The 22,328-nt window shown below is 38.8% G+C and overlaps 1 protein-coding gene across 1 annotated transcript in view; it reads left to right on the plus strand.

Moving 5' to 3' along the window:
- The window catches only part of LOC107105037 (synaptic vesicle glycoprotein 2B-like), a 39,938-nt gene that overhangs the window by 8,721 nt on the left and 8,889 nt on the right, over positions 1-22,328 (plus strand). Inside the window, exons 2-5 of the mRNA XM_015405157.1 lie at positions 913-1,629; positions 8,553-8,733; positions 16,425-16,576; positions 18,989-19,122. Coding sequence (XP_015260643.1) covers positions 1,149-1,629; positions 8,553-8,733; positions 16,425-16,576; positions 18,989-19,122 — 948 coding nt within the window. The 5' untranslated portion in view covers positions 913-1,148. The remainder of the gene's footprint in view (positions 1-912; positions 1,630-8,552; positions 8,734-16,424; positions 16,577-18,988; positions 19,123-22,328) is intronic.

A 22,328-nucleotide genomic window follows, 5' to 3' on the forward strand; every position in this document is an offset into this window, starting at 1 on the left:
CCATCCATCCATCCATCCATCCATCCATCCATCCATCCATCCATCCAGCCATCCACCCATCCGGGCATCGATCCATCCATCCCTCCATCCATCCATCCATCCATCCATCCATCCATCCATCCATCCATCCATCCATCCATCCATCCATCCACCCATCTGTCCATCCGTTCGTCCATCCAGCTGAAAATTAGGATCTGAGAGGCTAAAAGGAGAGTTGGAACAGATGGAGGCCTGTGTCTGTAATAATGTGGCCTTTCAATAACCATGTGATGAACTACATTCATTTATGCACACTCCCACATCCAGAAGGCCAATGACTAGTGCAAGGAGGTTAATGGCCACTGATGTCTTCTATTAATGTGTGCCTATCCTCACTGTAAAAGTCATCACATTGCAGGTATACGCAAAACTGGGCATTTTCAGCATACTTTGTATTTAAAGACAACTTGTTCTGGGTTCTGGACCGATCTGAACGTGTCATTGTCACAGCCTGGTTGAATGATGGATCAAAATGGCTTTAGAACATTTAAGCGCAGAAGAAGAGATTATCTGCTTGTCCAGAAGGACAAACTGCCCACAGGGGGAAAATGGCTTTCCTCAGCCTGTCTCCATTCTGCCAAAAACACACTTTCTATTCACCTAGACTGATAACAGGAGCTTGCGCTGGGGTGGGGAAATACTTTTTACAACACAAAGGGACGATGTAAATTAGACTAAAGAACCAGTTTTGAAGAATAAATAAATAGTCAAAGATAACAGAAAAGTAAGATTTTTCCTCTATTACTTTGGAGAACATTTCTTGAAATATGCCCTCTAACACTGTGGCTGTGACAGATATAATATAAATATCTTTCAATTGCTGCATTTCTGCTTTATGAGATGACTTGACAGACATTTTACCATATTTTCCAGGTTCAGCATGCAGCACTGGGCACATCAAGGAAGGTAGCAGTCTATCAGCAAAGCCTGTGAGACCTTATAACAACAGAAGATCTACTGTTTCTTCCGACACCTGAAATCCAGAAGACCAAAAAGCACTCACTGCTCCTCAGGAGGATTATGTCATTATAGCTGACAACTTGAGCTCCTTCGGCAAACAACAGCTACGAGACAGAGTCCCTCCTGCTCTGCTTGCATAGGCAGGAATCATGGATGACCCCTATCACAACAATGTGAACCAGCAGATGACTGAGGGCGGACAATACACCTACACCCAAGATGGAGGAGGTCAGGACGGCTACCCTTACCAAACTGACTACCCCCCACAGGATGAGGATGCTGCCAGTGATGCCACAGAGGGGGCTGATGAGGATGATCAGATGTATGAGGGGGAATACCAGGGGATCCCTCATCCCGATGAGATCAAGGAGGCACGGCGAGCCGCCCGACTGGAGGCCAAGAGGAAAGCGCGTCAGGCTGCACAGCAGGAGGAGGAGGTGGAGGAAAGCCTGCCGGAGCAGTATGAGACCATCATGGAGGACTGCGGCCACGGGCGCTTCCAGTGGATGCTGTTCTTTGTGCTCGGCCTTGCGCTAATGGCTGACGGTGTGGACGGCTTCGTGGTGGGCTTTGTCATGCCCAGTGCTGAGAAAGATATGTGCATTTCCAATGCAGACAAAGGACTCTTGGGTAAGTTGCAGCAAAGTGGTGGAAAATCAAAAGCCATCAAAGGAGTCTCTGTGCTGTTTGAACAACCATCTTTATGCTCGCTGCTCCTTAACAACAAAGTGAAGACATTTAGTCATTTTAGAGAGAAAATAACTTGTTGAACTGCTTTCTCTACTGTACTGGGATTTAGAAATTATTCATTTATGTAAATTTACCACCACAGCAGACCATCAGTATTCATTTCAGAGGATGGGATTGTTAAATAACTTATTGAAATCCCCTTAACATCACAGCTGAAGATAAAATGTAATACAAGTTTCTTCTTCAGCACTGTTTAAGTAAAATAGTCTGAGCCAATATGTCACCACCCCTGCAGGGAAAACTGTTTTACGGTTCTAGCAGAGGATTTCTCAACACTTCCTCATAAAATTGGTTGCAAGCTGGGCGGCTCTATCTTGTAAAAAAATAAAGAAATTGAAAATGCCCCACTTTGTACTTTGATAAGAAGTCTTCATCAATCAAGAGGCACATGTTAAGAAGCAGAGAATGGAGGCATAAAATCCACCACTAGTCTTCTCTTGAGCAAGAATATCTACTGCTCCTTTTGGGTCATCCATTGCTCCCATTCTTAAATGCAGAGTTTGACTATTTACTGAAGAAGAAGGAAACTTAATGTGGAAATGACGTCTCATTATGTGGTGAGGGAGTAAAATCCTGTAGAGTTCTGGCTTTTAGATGCCTGCATATTATCAGATTCAAATATCCCAAAACGGCTCTTCTAAGGAGAGGAGGATTGGATTAAAGACTAATTACTATGGTGGGCTGCTGTGGTCAAATGGTTCAATGTGTTAAACCAGGTTAACCTCTCTGAGTTAACTAGAAGTGTCTGTAAATGAACCTTAAAGGTATAGTGAAGGATGTTCTTTTTCCGGGTGGATCATCAAAATAAGTGGTCCTCCTAATTGTCAATTATTTTGGTGATTTGTTTACGTAAGGCCATCTTAATTGCAAATCTTCTTTTGGAAAGTAAGCTGGTATGAGCGATGCAAACAGCAACTTTTAATCAGAGCGTGCACGAGGAGAAATGGGCAGGTGCACGCTCTTGTACAAGGTTAATAGGCGTTCCCTCTCGGGAGCGGGTACAGGGTTGTGCATGTGCATTTCTTTTTTTAAAGTGGAGAGGGTGGGTCTTTTTTTTTAATTCACGAAAATCCTCCACTATACCTTAAATGAGGTTGGATTATTTAGGTTGAATTATTTTAAACTCAAGTGTAAATCTCTGATGGATGTATTTGGTTGAATGATAAGCTTGGTATTTATTTGCAACATGTTTTACCATTAAAACATCTGTCTCTTCATATAGCTTAGCAGCAAATTAAAGGCTGCTACCTTATCTAGCAAAACCTGCATAATGTGACAGATTGCACATCACTCATTTTATCTTAACAACGGACTCCCAGGTTGAGGCGTAGTGAGAGACTGATGAGGAACTAGGCGCTGATTGTATTCAGCATGTGTTCCCGGTCAAATATAGAGCATGTTGCAGCAGTCAGAGACGCTGGCGCCCTGCAGCGTCCCCGTTGCAGAGCTGTCAGATACGCTTCAGGCCTCTGACAGGCTGGGGGAGCAGGAGGAAGGCCCGGCGAAAATGAAATCACAGCATCTGTTTGTACAGAGCGAGAGTAGAGTTATGATCACTGGCTGGGAATATGAAGTAGATCTACGGAATGATACTGCTGGATGCAAGCTCATGCTCTGCACACCAGACAGATGGGAGCAGAAATATGTTTAATCTCCCCCCTAGTCTGAGATGGAAGATGGTTTACAGAGTATTTTATTACATACTTGAGGCTTTGTGTATTTACCTTCAGTGTTTTCTCAACTGTCTAAAGACTGCGGATAAAATAGTGGACTAGTAGGAGGAAAAGAGCTTTGAAAATGAAAGAAATAAGCAAAAATCTATTTGAAAGTGATTTATTTTGGGGTATTTGACTAACATGCATGGTGGGCAAAGTTTGATGGCCTCTGATGCCTTTTATAATATCCATTACATCCCACTGCCTTTAGGAGTTAAACCGACACTAAGTAACTTTTCAACATACATAAAATATTTTGATAACTTACAACTAGTCGAATGACACCTCCATCATGGCCAGAGGGAGTCTGTATCGCTTTTACTGACACTTAGCAACTTTGAGGACGGTGGCAGTAATCCTGCCACACAAAACAACTACAAATGTGCAGATTGCTTTACGGCATAGATCACTTCCCCCTTTCCCCACTTCGTTATAAATATAGCAGCTTAATTACCCTGAGAGACTGTATATATTCCTGTAAATTGTGCAGGTTATATATTCAGGTGATGCGGCTCCTTCCTGCTGGGATCTCTATGTGTGTTTAGAGTGAAATTATCAAACATAACATTATATTGATCTGTTTCAAGGCTCTAAACTCGTCAGCACATCAGTCGCTTATGAGTCGGGTTAGGTGGGAGAGGGAAAAACAAAAACTAAGATTAATATTTCTTATTTTCACTATTATTACACGACAGTATTCCATCACAGTTAGATTCATACGCTCATCACTATTATTCTTTCAAACTGCCCCTGGAAACAGAGATGTAGTTTAATCCAAATGCACCAGGTGATGAGGATTTTACTGCTGGTCTTTAAAACGCTCATCCTCATTTTCAGGCTCAGAACGGAAGGATTCAGTATTTAAGGTGGACAAACAGATTACTCAGGTTAGCAGGTTAGTGACCACGTCTATCTGAAAGTGAATGATCACAAATGTGCGAGTCACTAACCTGGTCTTAAATTTCAGTCCGAATCCAGAGATAGAGGGTGGTACCTGCCGGCTGGCTGCCAACAAGGCACGGTGGCCACGCAGAATCCTAGACGCTGATGTATCGGTGGTCGGAGGGTAGGCAGGGGAGCAGAACCAAGCAGGTGTAGTAAGGATGATCCAGAGGGTGAAGCCAAAGCCGATGTCGGAGACGTGGTCTGTTGTCAGAACCAGGAGGTCAGAGATACAGTGAGGTGCAGAAGGAGAATCCAGGACGGAGTCAGGTCACAGTTCCAGGTATAGTACAAAATGCAGCTGACTGGCTGGACCAGGGCAGGCAGACTTGGTGGTCAGGAAAATGTTCCAGGTGCGGTACACAGACAGTCAGAGACCAGGAGGGAGTCAGAAGACAGGTCAGGCGAACAGATCAGATGGGAACAAGCAGGCTCAGAGGTCAAGAGGCAGAAAAGGTCAGGATCAGGTAGTCAGAACACAGGAACGCCAAGATAAGTCTCACAAAAGGCTTGAAATAATCTGGCACTGATGACTGGTCTGAAGACTGGTTATAGAGTGACTAATGCAGGTGGATCAGATGAGCGGGTAATGAGAACTGGGCAGAGATAGGCAGGTTTGTGAAATGAGTAATCAGACCAGGCATCAGTGCAGAGATCATGACATTTCATCAACATTTCCCATGACACTCATGGGAAATGTTGTCTTACTTTAGGCAAAACAATACAATTTTTGTCCACTGGGGGAGCCAAAATAGACCAAAACTGAAGGTCCTAAAGTAATATTTTAACTAATCTTTATGTTTTGTGGGAAAAATTATAAGACTAGAAATGGGATAGGAAGAGGGGAAAGATATGCAGATTGGTAACAACAGACCCAGGGCAGATATATCGAGGAATGAGACCTCGAACAATGCAGCCTTGAAGTCAATTTATTTCTAAGGAAAGCTACAAGGTGGCAATGCTATCTAGTTGCCTTGCAACAAGAAGGTTCTGAATTTGCCCCCCTTAGCATTAGAGTTGATTGTTTTCCTTGTGCATTTATAGGTTCATCCCAGGTACCCCAGCTCCCCCCCAAAGGCCAGAAGCAAAGGTTAACCAGTTTTTCTAAATAAAAACAAAAAGGACAAACAGGTCAAATTTAAAGTCCTCTGTTTGTTAGAAAATACTAGTGAACAAACAGCATAATGAGGACCAAAGGAAACAGCAGTCAGGTCGGGGAGAAGGTTGTAGAGACATTCACCAGTTTTAGGTCACAAAAAGCTGTGAACATCTCACTGACCACTGTTCAATCCATCAGCCTGAAATAGAAACAAAAACACAATAGAGCTCCAAACATGCTGGTGACCTGGTCGTCTATCAGACCTGACAGGTCGGTTAAGGAAAGCATCAATCAGGCAGGAGGCCCTCAGCTGGGAATGGTTGTTGATGGGTTAGTTCTTAGTTTTCCAATCTACAATTCTGGCAAAAAGAAAAGAATTGTCAGAAGGCAGTCTTCAAACATCCTTTTTAGATAAGTTGCCACAACCTACATACAGATACAGCAAAAAAAGAGAAAAAGTTGCTCTGGTGAGATTGGAGAAAAAAACCTTCAACTTGTTTTATCTAAAATGATGTGCAAGTTGGAGAAAAAAAAAAAGGGTTCACATAACCCTCAACACAAAACCCCCAAAACATGTCAGTGGCAGCATCATGCTGTGGGGATGTTTCATTCTGCAAGGACAAGGAATCTGATCAGAGCTTGAAAACACAATCAATCCTGCAGGGAAACCAGGCAGCAAAAGGCTAAAATTCACCTTTCAGCTAACAAGGCTAAATATTTAGGTTAGAAATAGAAATAAAATAGGGGTCAACGACCTGTGACATTCCACACTGGCTCTTAATAGCTTTGGCTGAAAGGTTTTAAGAATCACTTTATATCTTAACTGTAGACAAAATAACAAGTTCTATTTTTAGCTGTTTTTCTGATTTGTGTGGAATCATTGGCCTTTTCACACCAGAATGTTACATAAATAATCCATAATTTTTTATTTCTATTTTTTATTTTATTTGGAAGCATTTACATTTTTTTTTGCTTAATTTTCCACTGATATAATTTTCCCATAAAATATTTCTTATAATTCTTTATTTTAAAATATAAACAATAGGTTGTTTGAAAATGCCAACAAATATTCTGTTGCAGATCTTTTAAAAGATTTGAGTAGTAATTAGTGTTGCACCTATACGGTATCGGCGAGCACCAACAAATAGGGCACCGATACCATTTTGAGAACCAAAAGTTTATTCAACTATTGTCACCCATTCCGGGTAGGTACTAAAAAGTTCTTCTGGATTCACTTTGTATTAGTCTTTTTCCTGCTTCACTAAGGTAGGCAGCAGCTTGACAAAGCCATGACGGCAATTATTTTACATCCAAGTAGTATGCAGTAATTCATATATTTACACACACATCAGTTTCAAACAGACTGTATCGGTATCGCCTGATACTGCATTGGGTATCGGTACCGGGGCCAAAAATGGCATCAGTAGTAGTAATATGGGGTTCCAAATGGGGCGTTCGGGTGGGCTGTGTGTAAGTGAGTGTACTGAGAAGGTTGCAGACCCCAGGTTTAGATTTAGGCATATGCACATATAACAAAGGCCTAATCAAAGTCTAGATCAAGATACAGTTGATGTGCTTTGGAAAGAGCAGACAATTGATGTTTAGCAGATCTGAGTTAGAGGTTTTTTTTTTTTTTTTGAAGAAAAATAACTTTAACTTCATATCATCTCATATTAAAAACAGCGTTATTGTCCCGAGGGATCGCAACAGAGCATTTCCCATCTTTACTTACGTTTTTTCCTTTCCAAAATCAAAATTCATATAGTCTCACAAAGTTACCACGTTGTCCTTTTTTTTTTTGCAATCAGTACTTTAACAACCGTCACATTCATTGAGAAGAAGAAAATGAAAATGAACATGATTGCCGCTCCAGATCCTCAGTGATTCCTTGATTTGAGCCAACTTTGACTCTGAAAACTTCTTTAAGCCACTTAGTCAGACAATGAGACAAAAACTGGGCTCATCAGTGGGAAATACATCAGATTATTTCATAATGTTCTGTAAACTGTATGGTTTATTTGGTTGGATTTACATCCCTTCATGGTTACAAGATCTTCTACAAGATTGAGATTGAGAAACAATGCTTCACTTGTAATGGTACAAAGAAAAGACTAATTCTCCTTCAACCTGAAGGTATTCCGTAGTTTCAATACGCTGAAGGACACTTTATTTGAGGTTATGCAGCACTTTGTAGTCCATCCTTTCAACCTGTCAGTGCACTGGCTTTGCACAGCTTCACTCACTCTCTAAAGCATCAAATTGTCAAAGTTAATAGGTGTTCTGATGACTTTGACTCTTCCTCTCCTGGTGTCCTGTGCAGTGTCTTGTTGAATGGGGTGTGTGGCGTGCTGTGTGGAGCATTTGGATGCTTTTGTAATCTGTTGGGAAGGTGCACGATGCACACTATGGCTCCACGTGCCGGTAAGCTGCTTATGCCCACAGTAATTAGGACTGTGTAGTAAAAACCAAGGGCAGACAGGAAGTAAGTATTGGTCTAAAGCTTTAAGGAGGAGTGGTTGACCCAAGCTGGTATTGAGAACTGATAGAAATTTAACAGAAAAAAATAAAACATTTAACTCTCCTTCAGAGGAGAAGAAATTTCAAGCAGGACCAGCTGCTCTTTGAAGGTTGGTCCTGTTTGCCATTAAAGAACACTATGACGCAAGAAGCCTTGTATTCCAGCAAACAATAAAATGTTGCACATAGAAAATATGACAACTAAAACAACACTTGTCAAAGGAGAACAACGCTGAGGGCGAGTTCTCTGCAGACGTCTCCAACAGCTCACCAGTCTGTGTTTTCACTCCTTAATGAATATACAGAAACATCCGGTGTTGGATTGACCTCGCATAAAAAGAGGATGCATCACACTGAAAAAATAAAAAATGCATGAAGGTTGCTGATTCCTCTGTACTTGTGTTCATATGAGGGTGAAGAGAGACCCCTGGTGGAGCTCCTGAACCTGCTGCTGGTGCTCCTGGTGCTCTGAGGGGAAGGTGTGAGATATCTGTGTGTTTCTTATTGACATGCCTGTGTGTATTTGGCAGGTCTGCTGGTCTACGTTTCCATGATGGTTGGTGCTTTGGTGTGGGGGGGTCTGTGTGATAAGATGGGGAGGAGGAAGTGTCTCATCTATGTCCTGACCATCGACCTGGTCTTCTCCTTCCTGTCCTGCTTTGCTCAGGGATACGGCTTCTTCGTCTTCCTACGCTTCTGCTCCGGCTTTGGGTGAGATGTTTGTCTTTAATACATGTTTGCTTATGCAGCGCAGCTCCACTGGCCTTCTATAATAACTAGGAATAATCTGCTAAAACACACAGGTTTTAAATTGGAAAATATTATGTAAGGGTGAAAAGGACTGTTATTTATTTTTTTTTTTTTCTTTCAGCAACAAATAGCTCATCTTGTATAATATCATTTGCCAAAACATATAAAAAGCAGCTTGAGCTCAGACTGAAAAAAACAATTATCTCCTAATTTGAGTGCATTTGTTTGGTTGGAGAAAGAAGTCCCATTTTAAAAGATGACCGTTTTAGCAAAAGCATGCTCAGTTATTGGTAACACTACTGTTAATTTTAGACTTAGACATGACTTAGACAACTTTTATTGTCATTTTCTACACACCCTGTGTATGAGCAGCAGCTTAGCAGTGAAATGAACATTTCCATTCCATAAAGTGCAGCAGTGATCAAATGTGAGAGAAAAAACATGGTGCAATTGCAAAATGCATTGATATGAAAGTTCAGAGCATTAATATGTATGGTGCAAATGTACATTATTTTGGTTTTGGTGTTATAAGTATGATGACATGATTTAGAGTGTTTCAACATTCATGACGGTGGGGAAGAAGCTTTTTCTAAACCTGCTGGACCTGCATCGGATGCTTCGAAGTCTCTTCCCAGAGGGCGACAGGGAGAAGAGACCATTGTGGGGGTGTGAAGGGTCATTGGTGATGTTACGGGCTCGGGACACGCAGAGCTGGGATGAAATGTCTTTAATGGAGGGAAGAGGAGCCCCGATGATCTTCTCTGCTGTTCTCACCACTCTTCTCACCTCCTTCCAGTCTGAGCCAGCTGGTCAGAGACAAGAGCAGATCTTACTAGTTGAAATCAATTGTTTTAATACTCCAAAGACTTTATGACACCATGCAATTAAGCAACATTCTACCTAGCCCACAGCATGATAGGTCCTTGATAAGTGTTTTATACCAAACCAATGTGGAATGCTTTAAAGCTAACTTTTAGTCTTAATTCACCAAAGAACAGATACATGCTCATTGTGGCAAACACAGCATGTTCAGGTTTATGATGGAACGGGTTAATTCCCACATGACCCTTCCTCATGTAGACAGTCATGTTGTTTGCTATGGGGACTTGAATAACCTGCTCTTTTATAAACTAATTTGTGTGCTACAATTAAATGCTGGACGTTTGTGCAGATCAGCATTATTCAATAATACTTTTCTTACATCTTAACCGTGTGAAGGAGGAGTCAAGAAATTTCTCTGCCTCTTTTAACCGTGATTAATATTTTCCATGCACAGTTACAGTTCGTTTTATTCCCTATTTAGCCTCTACAAGTGGATATTTGCACTAATTACAGTCATCTTTAAAGTAGTCAGACTTTACCCAGACAGATGATCACAGTAAGCAACCCTTTAACTTATTATGTTGCTGAGAGTGTCATTTCCAGAAGCTCCTTTCACTGTAGCACACTGGCTCACGACATGTTCGCCTACTGTTGATACAGCCTCAAAGAGATTTTAGCTGCAAGCTACTCCCATGGAGATCTCTGTTTATTTATCCCAACAGAGAATTTCTTTGCTGTGCAAATTAAGATAAGGGATGGCAGTTCTTCAGTGCTTTTTTGAATTTCAGTTTTAGTGCTTATTCCCTGCTGTTTCTGTCATCTCTCTGTAAATACGCAATCTTATGCAATAGTTGTGGCTATTGCATGAGATTGTGTTGAAAAAGATTGTGTTAACAAAAAATAAATAAATCAGTAGTTCTTTAAAATTGGGTCTGCCTTTCTGGTGGAGTCTGGTTTAAATCCTATTTGAAGGACAAGGACCTTTCATGTGTTAGGAGGCAACTTTACATCAGAGACCACAAAAGCTCACATGCGGCGTTTCTCAAGTGTCCAACTTAGGGCTCCTCCTATTCAACAACTACCTTCTCTGTCTTACTCGGGTTTTAATAAACAAAAACATAAGTTGCACTGCAAAAAATTCAAATCTAAATAAGAATATTTTTCTTTTTTCTTGAATTGAGGAGGCAATTGAGACAGTCTGCCAATGGAACAAGACAATTTACATTTAAAATGAGAAAAAAACAGTTACACTGTCTTATTTTAAGTGTATATTATGTACAAACACTCATCCCATTTGCAAATCATCTTATTCACCTACTTACATTAAGGGTAAATAAGGGTAAATTTGTGAAATCCTTACTTGTTTCTAGATTGTTTTTGCAGTGTACCATAACTATGCAAATAACACACAGCTTTAAATGATTGTGTCACCAGCTGACTATGAACTCTGGGTTAATGCATAGACGTGCCAATATTTTCTTTAGTTGAATCAAAAAACAGATAAAATGTGAATGATCTTTTTTTTTTCTTTTTAGCCAAATAATTTTTTTTTTTTCAAAGTTAGCACACAGCTTCATTTAATGCAGCTAGAACTCTGGGTGTAGTGATTGACTGAGATCTGAACCTTCAGAGGCTCATAAAGACAGCAGCAAAGTCGTCCTTCGAAAGAACATCTCCAGGATTGAAGGTCTAATGTTGTAGCAGGACCAGGAAAAACTAATTCATGTGTTCATCTTAAGTACAATTAATGCAATTGTGTCTTCATAGCTCTGCCAAAAGAGTTAAAACTACAGCTGCAGTTTATTCACAGTGATGCTGTGGGAGTGATTGCGTAGTGGTTAGGGCATTGGGCTTAAGGCTGATTTATACTCAGAAACCAGGTCCTGCTTGTATTGCAGTGAATGCAGATATCCCCCTCCCCACTTCCGCAGACACTGCTGCCCCTCTCCAAAATTGTAGGTGACCATAGACAGTGCTGCAGACAGAAGGCCTCTGATTGGTCAAATCTACACTAAGGGCCGGATTTATCAAGATCTAATTTTGCGTGCAGTAATTTGCGCTCGCAAACTGGAATTTTGCGCGAGGGGCTGGACCATGGTTTGCGGGTGATTTAACAAGAGCGATTGCGTAACTGGTGGCAGGTGCAAAACTGTTGGAGACGCCCTATTTAAATGATGGTTTTGCGCGTTTTGTGGTTTGCGGCAAAGTAGTTTGTAGTTTCTACAAACTAGTGCATTAAGAAATTTAAATCTTACAGTGATATGAAGAAAAAACTTTGGCCACCTTTATTCCCTAAGGTGGTATGTGGCTGAATTTCTACTTCACTGCAGTAAAAAAAAACAAAAAAAACAGGTGTTTTGCATTGGCCTGTAGAAAAATGCACATACCAAATGGCTCACAAGAAGTGACTGTGGATGAGATTACGCATCCCCGCAGCATTGGCATGTTGCTCTACAGGCGCAGGTGGAGAACCCCGACCCCGTCGGACAGCACTTCGGACAGCACTTCTGAAAAACGAGATTGGGAGATCCCAGCTCTCGCTGCAACCGTACGCTGGAATGACCCAGATGCAAAAAAGTGCAATGTTGCAAGGAGTTTTGTGATATCTGGTATTGCGTGGGTCCTCCTTGTGGTTGGCTCCAAATCCATTGGGAGTTCCCCCAACAGCTCCAAAATGGCAATGCTGGATAAACGACATGTTTTGATGATCGTTTCCTCGTTCATTCCAAAAATATTCACACGGAGTGAAAAAATGCATTCTCTGCGTCTCCTTGCTTCATTTCGATGTCTCCTTCTTGCAACAATAACCGCTGCCATGTGTGCGCAATTACGCATACAGACCATTTGCACCTTCTTTTGAAATGTGTTAAATATAGAGTCAGATACCGTTAGCAAAATTGCTTTCAGGTTTGATAAATCACTTTGCGAGTGCTAAATTAATATATTTACATGTTCACCTCCCACAAGACGCACTTTTGCGTGTAAACGCCCCATATTGCATATTCATTGCAGAAAAAGTACTAAATGGATAAGAGGCGCTATTTAGCACGTTTTAAAGACCAAATCCTTTTAGCACGCTGTTGGTAGATCAGTTTGTACATTTTTTAGCGTGCGCAGTGAAATAGCTCACGTTTTTATACACGCAAACATTTGATAGATCCGGCCCTAAGCGTATTTCCTGTTTGGTACCTTAATGGCTTGTTTTGTTTGTATGACCGCCATTGTGGAAAACGACTCGTGAAGATGGATCAGCTAGAAGAGCGAGGTGTGCGAGAACGCTGGTACCCTTTTTCCACCTGGATCCCCGCTCTTTTTGGCCCTCATGTCCATCCGTTGTTGCACAAACTTGCCCCCACTTCCTCACCACCTCGGCCATATCTAGACCCACAGCTGGTTCATGATTGTCCCTCCTGCGTTGTAGCGCGGAATAAAATAGAGCAGACCACGCTTCAGTATTGAGCATAAATCAAAAATATCTGCAACAAGCTCACTGTGGCACACTGCTGCAGGAGGATAACCAGGCCTTAAGAGTCCTGAGGTTCTGAGTTTCGAAACCCACTGTTCAAAAATGTAGGTTCGTAAAAGAAAAACACACAGGAAAGAGATTCAAACAGCTCCTGCTGGAGTGGAAAGAGTCCAACCCAACTTTCAACTCTTTCTCCGACCCCCCACCTGCAGTCGTCTTTTATTAACAGAACATAACACATGGTTACAAAACAGTATTGTTCTGACAGAACAATTGATCAGGTCATAAGATAGGATGCTCCACCAACTGAATCACAAGGCAGGGTGGTCTTCTGACTGAATCACAAGACAGAGTGGATCATCTCCTTGGTCAAATGTTTCATAAGCACACACACATTCATTTTATAATCATCATTGAATAAACCTAACACCCACTCCCATGGATTGTCTCTTTCCCTGAGCAAAAAAAACCCTTCATTCGACACTGCTCCCCGGGTGTCGCATAATGATTATCCAGAGTGACTGTGAATTTCATTGCTCTGTACTTGGGACAGCGTAATCACAATAAAAAACACTGCAAAAAATGCTTTGATCCTCACTGAAACTAAGAAAGTAAAGCACATCACCCCAGATCTACGATCATTACACTGGCTTCCTGAATTTAAAGGATATACTTCGAAATTCTTCAGTTACTCTTAACACCAAACTTCATTACAGGTTTACTGTCAGTGGATCAACCAACCAGACCTTTCAGGTCTTTTGGCTCAGACCTTCTCTACTTACCCAGAACCAGAACCAAACATGGAGAAGCAGCTTTTAGTTCCTATGCTCCACTAATCTGGAACAAATTCCCAAAAACCTGCACTGAAAAAAACAATGCAACAATTTTTGGCATTTACTTAATCATATTTAGTTATTTTAACACAACTGTTTCATGTTATCAGGGTAGGAAATAAAACAATTGTGCTAAAGTAACAAAATAAAGCTGCCTTTCCTTTCTAATATTAGAAATAATTATGTGAATTTTGTCCTGCTATGGCTTAAATTCTTAGCTTTCACGGTTTAAATTATGAAAAGTAAACAATTATTAGGAGAACAATATTAACAAACACCCTATTTAACGTTATAGGAATTAAACCAGAATGAATTGAACAAATACTTTTGGGAGTAGGTTTACTACATAGTACTTTGATTTGAGTAAAAATATGCAGTAATGCTTCTTTAACTGTAGTAAATAAAGTTGGCTACTCTTGCCATCTGAGTATTTCACTCAATGAGGAAAAAGCTTTTCTTTAAAGGAAAATGAAACAGTATGTATGTTTATAAAGTTGAGCTTCTTTACTGTCCTCAAGCTGCATTTATTGATTGTCATTTCTATCTCAGTAAACTATACACTAAATGCTATACCATATATTGTTAATAGATGTACCAAACCTATAAATAAATTATATTAAATTATAAATAAATTATATAGGTTGAATTATATAAGTGTTAGTTTTATCTGTTTTATGATAGAAACAGGATTTAAAAAGTGTTTCTTCCAATTAAAATCATTATTGTTTTATTGTGCCATACATATACATTTTTATTTTCTTAATTAAAACACAAGACTTTTCATATAACTGTATATTTTGTGTATATCTACATATTTTTAAACAAAAAACTCAACATTAAATCAGATGTTATAATCAGTTACTCAGTACATTAAAAGCCTTTTTAATATTTATGTTGTTAGTCTTGATTAGTTTCCTATGGCTACTGTAGTGGTACGACAACTTCTTTAGTTTCTCCTGGACCACTTTGGAAATCAGTCTAGCAACAAATATTAAAACTCAAGCAAAACCAGATAATGTTCTTCAGTTTATGATGTTTATTAAAAGAAAATAAAAATGAAAGAACATCAACATGGTAAACGGTGTTGCTTCCAGCATATCTGTTTCCCCTCTGTTCTTACGTACGTACAAAATAAAAACAAAAAAAACATATGGAAGCTCAAAACTATGCATTACAAATTAGCATTTCTATCTTCTACGCTTTTGTAAACTTAAATTTTAACATTAAAAGTTACAAATTCTGGAGTTTAACCTTTTACAAATATCAATGAATTTGCTTCCAATTGGCTCTCACAGCTACTTTTTACTTTTTTTTTTAAAAAAAAAATATCATGAAGTGAGGCTTGCTTAGTGGAGCAGTGGGTTGCTGCCTTGAGGTAAGAAGGTTCCATGTTTTTCTGCATTTTCTACCTGAGCATGCGTGGGTTCTCTCCAGGTACTCCGGCTTCCTCCCACAGTAACATGACTGTTAGGTTAATTGGCTTCTCTAAATCCTCCTTAGGTGTGAGTGTGTGTGAATGGTTATTTGTCCTGTTTGTCTCTGTGTTGCCCTGAGGTGGACTGGTGACCTGTTCAGGGTGAACCCCACCCCTCGCCCGTAGACAGCTGGAGATAAGCGTGAAGGAAAATGGATGGATGGATGGATGTTATGAAGAGGTGCTTCTCTTATCTGAGTATAATTTGTTTAGTACTCTGCAGAAGAGGAGTGATATACACCGCAAAAAAAAACAAAAATCTAAATAAGTCATTTTTTTTTTTTTAAATGAGTGCATTTTTGTTGAATTAAGGAGGAAAGTGAGAGTGCTTTGTCAATGGAACAAGACAATTTACATTTGAAATAAGAAAAAAACAATTGCATTGTCAGATTTCAACTGCATAATGTGTAATTATCTTATTCTATCTCAAACTATCTCATTTAACTACTCACATTAAGGGTAAATACACTTAATTTAAGACATTTATACCTATTTCTAGATCCTTTTCCAGTGTATGTGCTTTATATCCAATTTGCAAAGGTTCAAATCTATGTACTGGGTTTAAGTAGTTATCAAATTATACAGAACTTGAAGTTTATTATTGATCTAAATCGGTTCCTGTTTAGCTGTTATACTTTCATTTCTCCTTCTTTAGTCGATGCACTCTATCTTGTTCTTCAGTGGTTAACCCTCTCTCTCCCCTGGACATGCCTTTTGGCTGAGCTTTTAACTAAATGTGCAGCTCTGCTGTTAAGCTGTGTTTCTGTCTTGGATGAAGCCCTGAGCTATAATACCATTGTTTTCCCCCAGATCCTGAATAAGTGTATCTTTATTTTTGTTTGTTCTGTTTTCTCAAAGCATCTTATTAGTTGGTGCTGAAAAGACAAAAATTATAATGTATTATTTCATTCCTCTTTTCACCTCTTTAAATTTCCAAATCAATGTTTATGAGCCAACAGTGGATTAAAGTAGAGCATTACAGACACGTCTCACACATAAACTGTCAATATGTAAGCTGATGTCATTGTTTGATGAGTAAAATGTCTTTGCTGCTCAGAATTGGTGGATCCATCCCCATCGTTTACACGTACTTCACTGAGTTCCTGCAGATGGATAAACGTGGAGAACATCTGAGCTGGCTCTGCATGTTCTGGATGCTGGGCGGCCTCTACGCCTCCTTCACTGCCTGGGGAATCATTCCTCACTATGGTAACACTGTCAAGCCTCCCAGAAATAAACATTGGCGTTATGTTGACACACAAATTAAGCTGTGGAGAAACTAAAAACACAGCAGAACATTTGACTTAAAAGGAATTCATAGCACATGTTGCTCTCCGTCTGCATGGTGGAAATACAGGAGCTTATTTTTGAACCAGGAAAATAGGACTCATGTAGAGGAGTTTTCTTAGAAAATATTTTTATGAATAATGCCTGATAAGAATAGGTGAAAAGAAGAGAAGCTAGCCAAGAGATGGATAATACGTGTTCCTTGCTCTATTTTCTTGTCCTTTTACATCCAAGCCTGACTGTAAAGGAACTGTGCAGGAGATAACTGACTTTATAGCTTCCTTTTAATATTTTTTTTTACTCTCTATATTGTTACAATTATAAAGAACAAATAACAGAACATTAAATAAAAATATATACTTCAATGGAACAATTGGTGGGATTAAATAAGTTAAACTTCCTCCCTCCCCTTTTGAACATGTAGCTTCCTATCTTGGCTTATTGTAAAGATATCTTGATTTTTGTCTTGGTTTGACTGATTGTTAATACTCTCTTTTAAATGTTTGTAAAGATGCTTTGCCTATGTGTTTGAATTAATATAATTATCAACATTATAACTTAAATGTAATAACTTAACGCAGCTAAACCGAATAATAATAATATCAAAACAAAACAGCAAGAAAACCAGAATAATTATATGACTTCTGGTAATATTTCACTTTGTACCAAAGGTTTAGGCAGAGTGTTAGTGCTGAACATAGCTAACATTAGCTTGGGCTAACAATTTTACCGCTAAAAGGTTGGCGCCATCTTAAATTTCTCTACTGTGAACTCAAGTCAGTAATGTACCACTGAGTATTAGGGCCAGGCTAAAGATGTTTTTTCTTCTATTTCGAGAATAATGTCCTTAAATTACGAGAATAAAGTCACAACAAGAATAGTCATAAAATTACTTGAATAAAGTCGTAACAATACGAGAATAATGTACAATTATGAGATTAAAGTCCTAAAATTAGGAGCAACAAGTTGTATTTTATGACAACTCTTACAAGAAGCACTTTTTTCCTAAAATGAGTAATGCTAAGCATCGTGTGAAATTATACTTTGGCTCTGGGTAGACGAATAAGGAAATCTTTTAGTGCAACAGCATCAAATGGGGCAGAATGTCAAAGTGGACCCAGGATGCTGATTGGTGGAGCAGGTTGGCCGTCATCTGCTGGTCGGAGCTCGAAGCTTCCTTTCTGAAACGGGTTGTTGTATAATGAATTAATTCTGGTAATATTACAACTTTATTCTCGTAATGTTACAACTTTATTCTTGTAATGTTACTACTTTATTCTCGTAATGTTACGACTTTATTGTCGTAAAGTTATGACTTTATTGTCATAATGTTACGACTTTATTCTGGTCATGTTACGACTTTATTCTCATAATGTTACGCCTTTATTCTGGTCATGTTATGACTTTATTCTTATAATGTTACGACTTTATTGTCGTAATGTTACGACTTTATTCTGGTCATGTTACGACTTTATTCTTTTAATGTTATGACTTTATTCCTGTAATGTTACGACTTTATTGTCATAATGTTACAACTTTATTGTCATTATGTTATGACTTTACTTTTGTAATGTTACAACTTTATTCTCGTAATGTTACGACTTTATTGTCGTAATGTTATGACTATTCTTGTAATGTTATGGCTTTATTCTCATAATGTTACGATTTTATTCTCATAATGTTACGACTTATTGTCATAAGGTTACGATTTTATTCTCGTAATGTTGCGAATTTATTCTTCTAATGTTACGACTTTATTCTTGTAATGTTATGACTTTATTGTCATAATGCTACAACTTTATTGTCATTATGACTTTACTTTTGTAATGTTACAACTTTATTTCCGTAATGTTACGACTTTATTGTCGAAATGTTATGACTTTATTCTTGTAATGTTATGAATTTATTCCCGTAATGTTACGACTTTATTGTTGTAATGTTACGACTTTATTCTTGTAATTTTACGACTTTATTCTCGAAATAGAAGAAAAAAACTCAAACCTGGCCCTAATTCTCCGTCGTAGTAATGTGGAAAATTGTAGGGCTATTATTTTGGTAAACTTTTACAATCTTCATCTTCCCTTTCATCCTGCAGCAGAAGTTTAGTAGATTCTGCTCAGATCTCCTGCAGTTTAAAATGGCCGACTGGAAATATTGAGGCTTCTTCTAGGGAGTTAGCTACATGTTTGACCACCTGGTGTTTTACTGTCATTGCACAACCTTCAGTCCTATGGCAAAACCAGCATTTACTTTCTGCTAACATGAATCAAGAAAATACTAGAGTTTGTCGTGAAAAGTTAAGCGACTATATATATATATATTTTTTTTTTTCAGGCTGGGGCTTCGCCATTGGCAGCCAGTTTCAGATGCACAGCTGGAGACTGTTCATGTTCGTGTGTCTCTTCCCTGCATTGGCTGCACTCATCGGAGTCGTCTTCATGCCGGAGAGTCCACGTTTCCTGCTGGAGGTCAGATCCATATCTTAACACCATACCAACAAAAGCTGCAATGACCTTTGAAACAATCATTACAGCTTCTGTTAGTATGGTGTTAATTGTTTTACACTGGAAAAATTAAAATATAAAGATGTCTTTTTTAAATAAGTGTATTTTTTCTTGAATTGAGGAGGTAATTGAGACACTTTACCAATGGAACAAGACAATTTACTTTTAAAATAAGTAAAAAAACTATTTCATTGTCTTATTTCAAGTGTATATTATCTAATTACCTTCTTTTAAGAGTAAAAATCCTCATTCCATTGGCAAATCATCTTATATACATACTCAAATTGAGGGTAAACAAACTTACTTTAATACATTTTGACTTATTTCAAGTTAGTTTTTGCAGTTTATTATTGTTTTCTATACAGACATCAGACGAGAAAAACATTGATTCCAAAGATAATGAATGTTTATGTGCCATTTACTACAATAACCCCCTTTTAATTTTTTTGGCTCTGGCTCAGATGACCTGTGAGCCTCATAAACAGTCTAAAGAGAACGTCTTAACATGGACCGATAGTATTGTGGTGTCATTCTGGCTGATTTCATAGAGCAGAGTGATTACTTTAGAAGGATTTGTGATTCAAATCATTCCTCACCCATGGCTACTCCACAGAAACGTGTGCTGTCACTATAATCACTAAGCAACCAAAAGGCTTAAGGCATAAAAATAGTCCTGCTGGTTAGATTACACTTGAATCTACCATTATTCAGAACAATACAGAGTTTTAACTGCTGTAAAAAGAAGTATACAGCTTACAAGGAAGTACAAGAAGTTCTAGGTTGTCTCCTGAAGAGTGTTTAGCTAAATAACCAGTTGCCACCAGTGCAGAGCATACTGGGGGATGGCAGCAGGCATGGTGACCTGCCTCATAGACTTGCAGCAAACAAGACGCGTTTCTCCCAAAAACAATGGACTTACCTTAGAATTAAAGGTCATTGCTATCATGACTCCTCCATCACCCTGGCAATGAAGCCTCCTGGACGATTTATGCCTGTCTTCCATGAAGGAAAACATCATAGGAGTAATTCAACGATAAATAATGCTTTTTCCGGTGTGATGGAGCAGCAGAATTGATGTCTAAGTGGCTCATTGGTCAAATCATTTATGTCAGGGGTCTTCAACAATTTCCAGCCCAAGGACCCCCAAACTTATGAGACACTAATGAGAGACTAATGAGATGGAGCGGGGAACCCCCTAATTATATATATTGTATGAAATTGTGTTATATCAAACTAGTCCTATAGTCACTCTATTTATTACATATGAAATACTGTAACGAAAGTAATTTCTCCCTGGGATTATTAAAGTATTGCTGACTCGTATTCCTAGTTGATGGGATAGGTGTTGTGGATGAAAGGGTGCCCAGCTTGAAAGAGCTCCTGTGTGTCGCTGAATGTGTGCATTGATGACTGAAAGACATCTTCTGCCTCCATGTATCTGTTTACTTCAGTGTGTTGAATTAATTTTAATGTGGATTTAAAGTGGAAAAAATTGAAGGGGGAATATAAAAAAAAAAAAAACGTCAAAACTTTCGCAACCACATGCAGTACTTCTGTGGACCCCCTAGGGGTCGGGGACCCCCTGTTGAAGACATTAATCAACTATTATTTGTTGGTATTACAGCCGACAAACTGATCTTATAATTGCTGGAATAGGTATTCATTTTTAATTTTTTTTTTAGCATTTTTAAGATTGGTCTTTGGTGTTTACAGGTCTTGAGATTAGAAGGTCTCCTTGCCATCACTTTTATCTTTAACTTCTCCCACGGATTCACATGGATACTTTATCTGAGCCAATGCACATATTTTTTTTCTCTGAGTCAACAGAAATTTGTTGGTAAAGCTAAACAGCTACTTTAAACCTGCTAGGATTTAAAGCATGTATATCTTAGGGGTTAAAAGTAAAGATAATGAGTCAAACATCTAATCTAATTCCTAAACTAAACAAAGAAATCTCTGGTTGATTGTGCAGAATTTGATTTGCAATAAACGGCTGTTAGCTGCTCCCCTAGAAAATCCCATGTTAACAATTCAGATAAGGAAACATGATGACACTGGAATGTCTAGAAAGGGGTAGATTTGGCAGGAGAGTCAGATCTCTTTTTAATACTTGGCAGTGCTTGGCAGTGTTGTTTCTGTCAGCCATCTTAGATTTAGTCTTAGTCTTCAGGACGAAAACTATTATTATCTCATTATAATCATTATGATATGTGATAGTTCTAGTTGGTTTTAGGGGTCAAAGTAGATTTAAATCTACATGGTTTGATATAAAAAAAATACATAGAGAACCTACATAATTGCTTTATAATAGCAACGGCAATCCAGAACTTAAATGAATATATGCTAATTAAAATGTTGACATATTTAAAGGAAACAGAAAATGTTTTAATGACAATACAAGGAAACATTTAAATCATATTTAAATAGATATAAATGGGAACAATGAGAAAGAAATATTCAAAGATCTATGTACCTTTTCCTCTGGATCTTTATCCAAAAAATGAAATAGTTTTTTTGGATATAATTTAGGGATTCTTTTTGTCTGAAATTAAAGAATGTTTAGGATCACCTCTTGTGAGCTTGAAGAAATAAAATCTTGATAGTAAAGGGAATTTTTATGCTTGGCAGAAGATGATCAGCCACATAGTTTATTAAGTAGCGTGAGCAGGAAGAGCCATACTGCTGAGAGTGAACTATCAGAGTGGATAGTAAAGCACAGACTGAGCTAAGCCACTCAAAGATGCATTTTGGCACAAGCCCAGCTGGAAGAGCAGAGTTCAGCGTGCAGTACCGGAATATTCTGGGTTATTTTCTCCCCTGCCGCTGCTGCCATTATTCATCTGTGGTCATGCAGAATCTGCACCGCTGCATGCTAGGTGGGCGACAGGATCCAACAGGACGCAGCAGCACTGCTGATTCTACATAAATAGTCTAAAAGATTACACCACAGTGATGCATTTTAAACGTCTGATCAAACACCCGCTAATTTTTATTTAGTCTCCTCTCATTGACGAAAACCCAAACCTATGACTAGCCATGTTTTACTCATCAAAGATCCATGTTTAGCTTGTCAGTTCTCATTATTGCCATGAAAAAAAGGAGCATCAATGAAATAATTTCGCCATCGTTGACGAAAACAGTACTGCTCAGAGGGATGTGTTTGCAATAAA

Source organism: Cyprinodon variegatus, unplaced genomic scaffold (genome assembly GCF_000732505.1).
Source record: "Cyprinodon variegatus isolate N-32 unplaced genomic scaffold, C_variegatus-1.0 Scaffold2020, whole genome shotgun sequence".
Classification (NCBI taxonomy): Eukaryota; Metazoa; Chordata; class Actinopteri; order Cyprinodontiformes; family Cyprinodontidae; genus Cyprinodon; species Cyprinodon variegatus.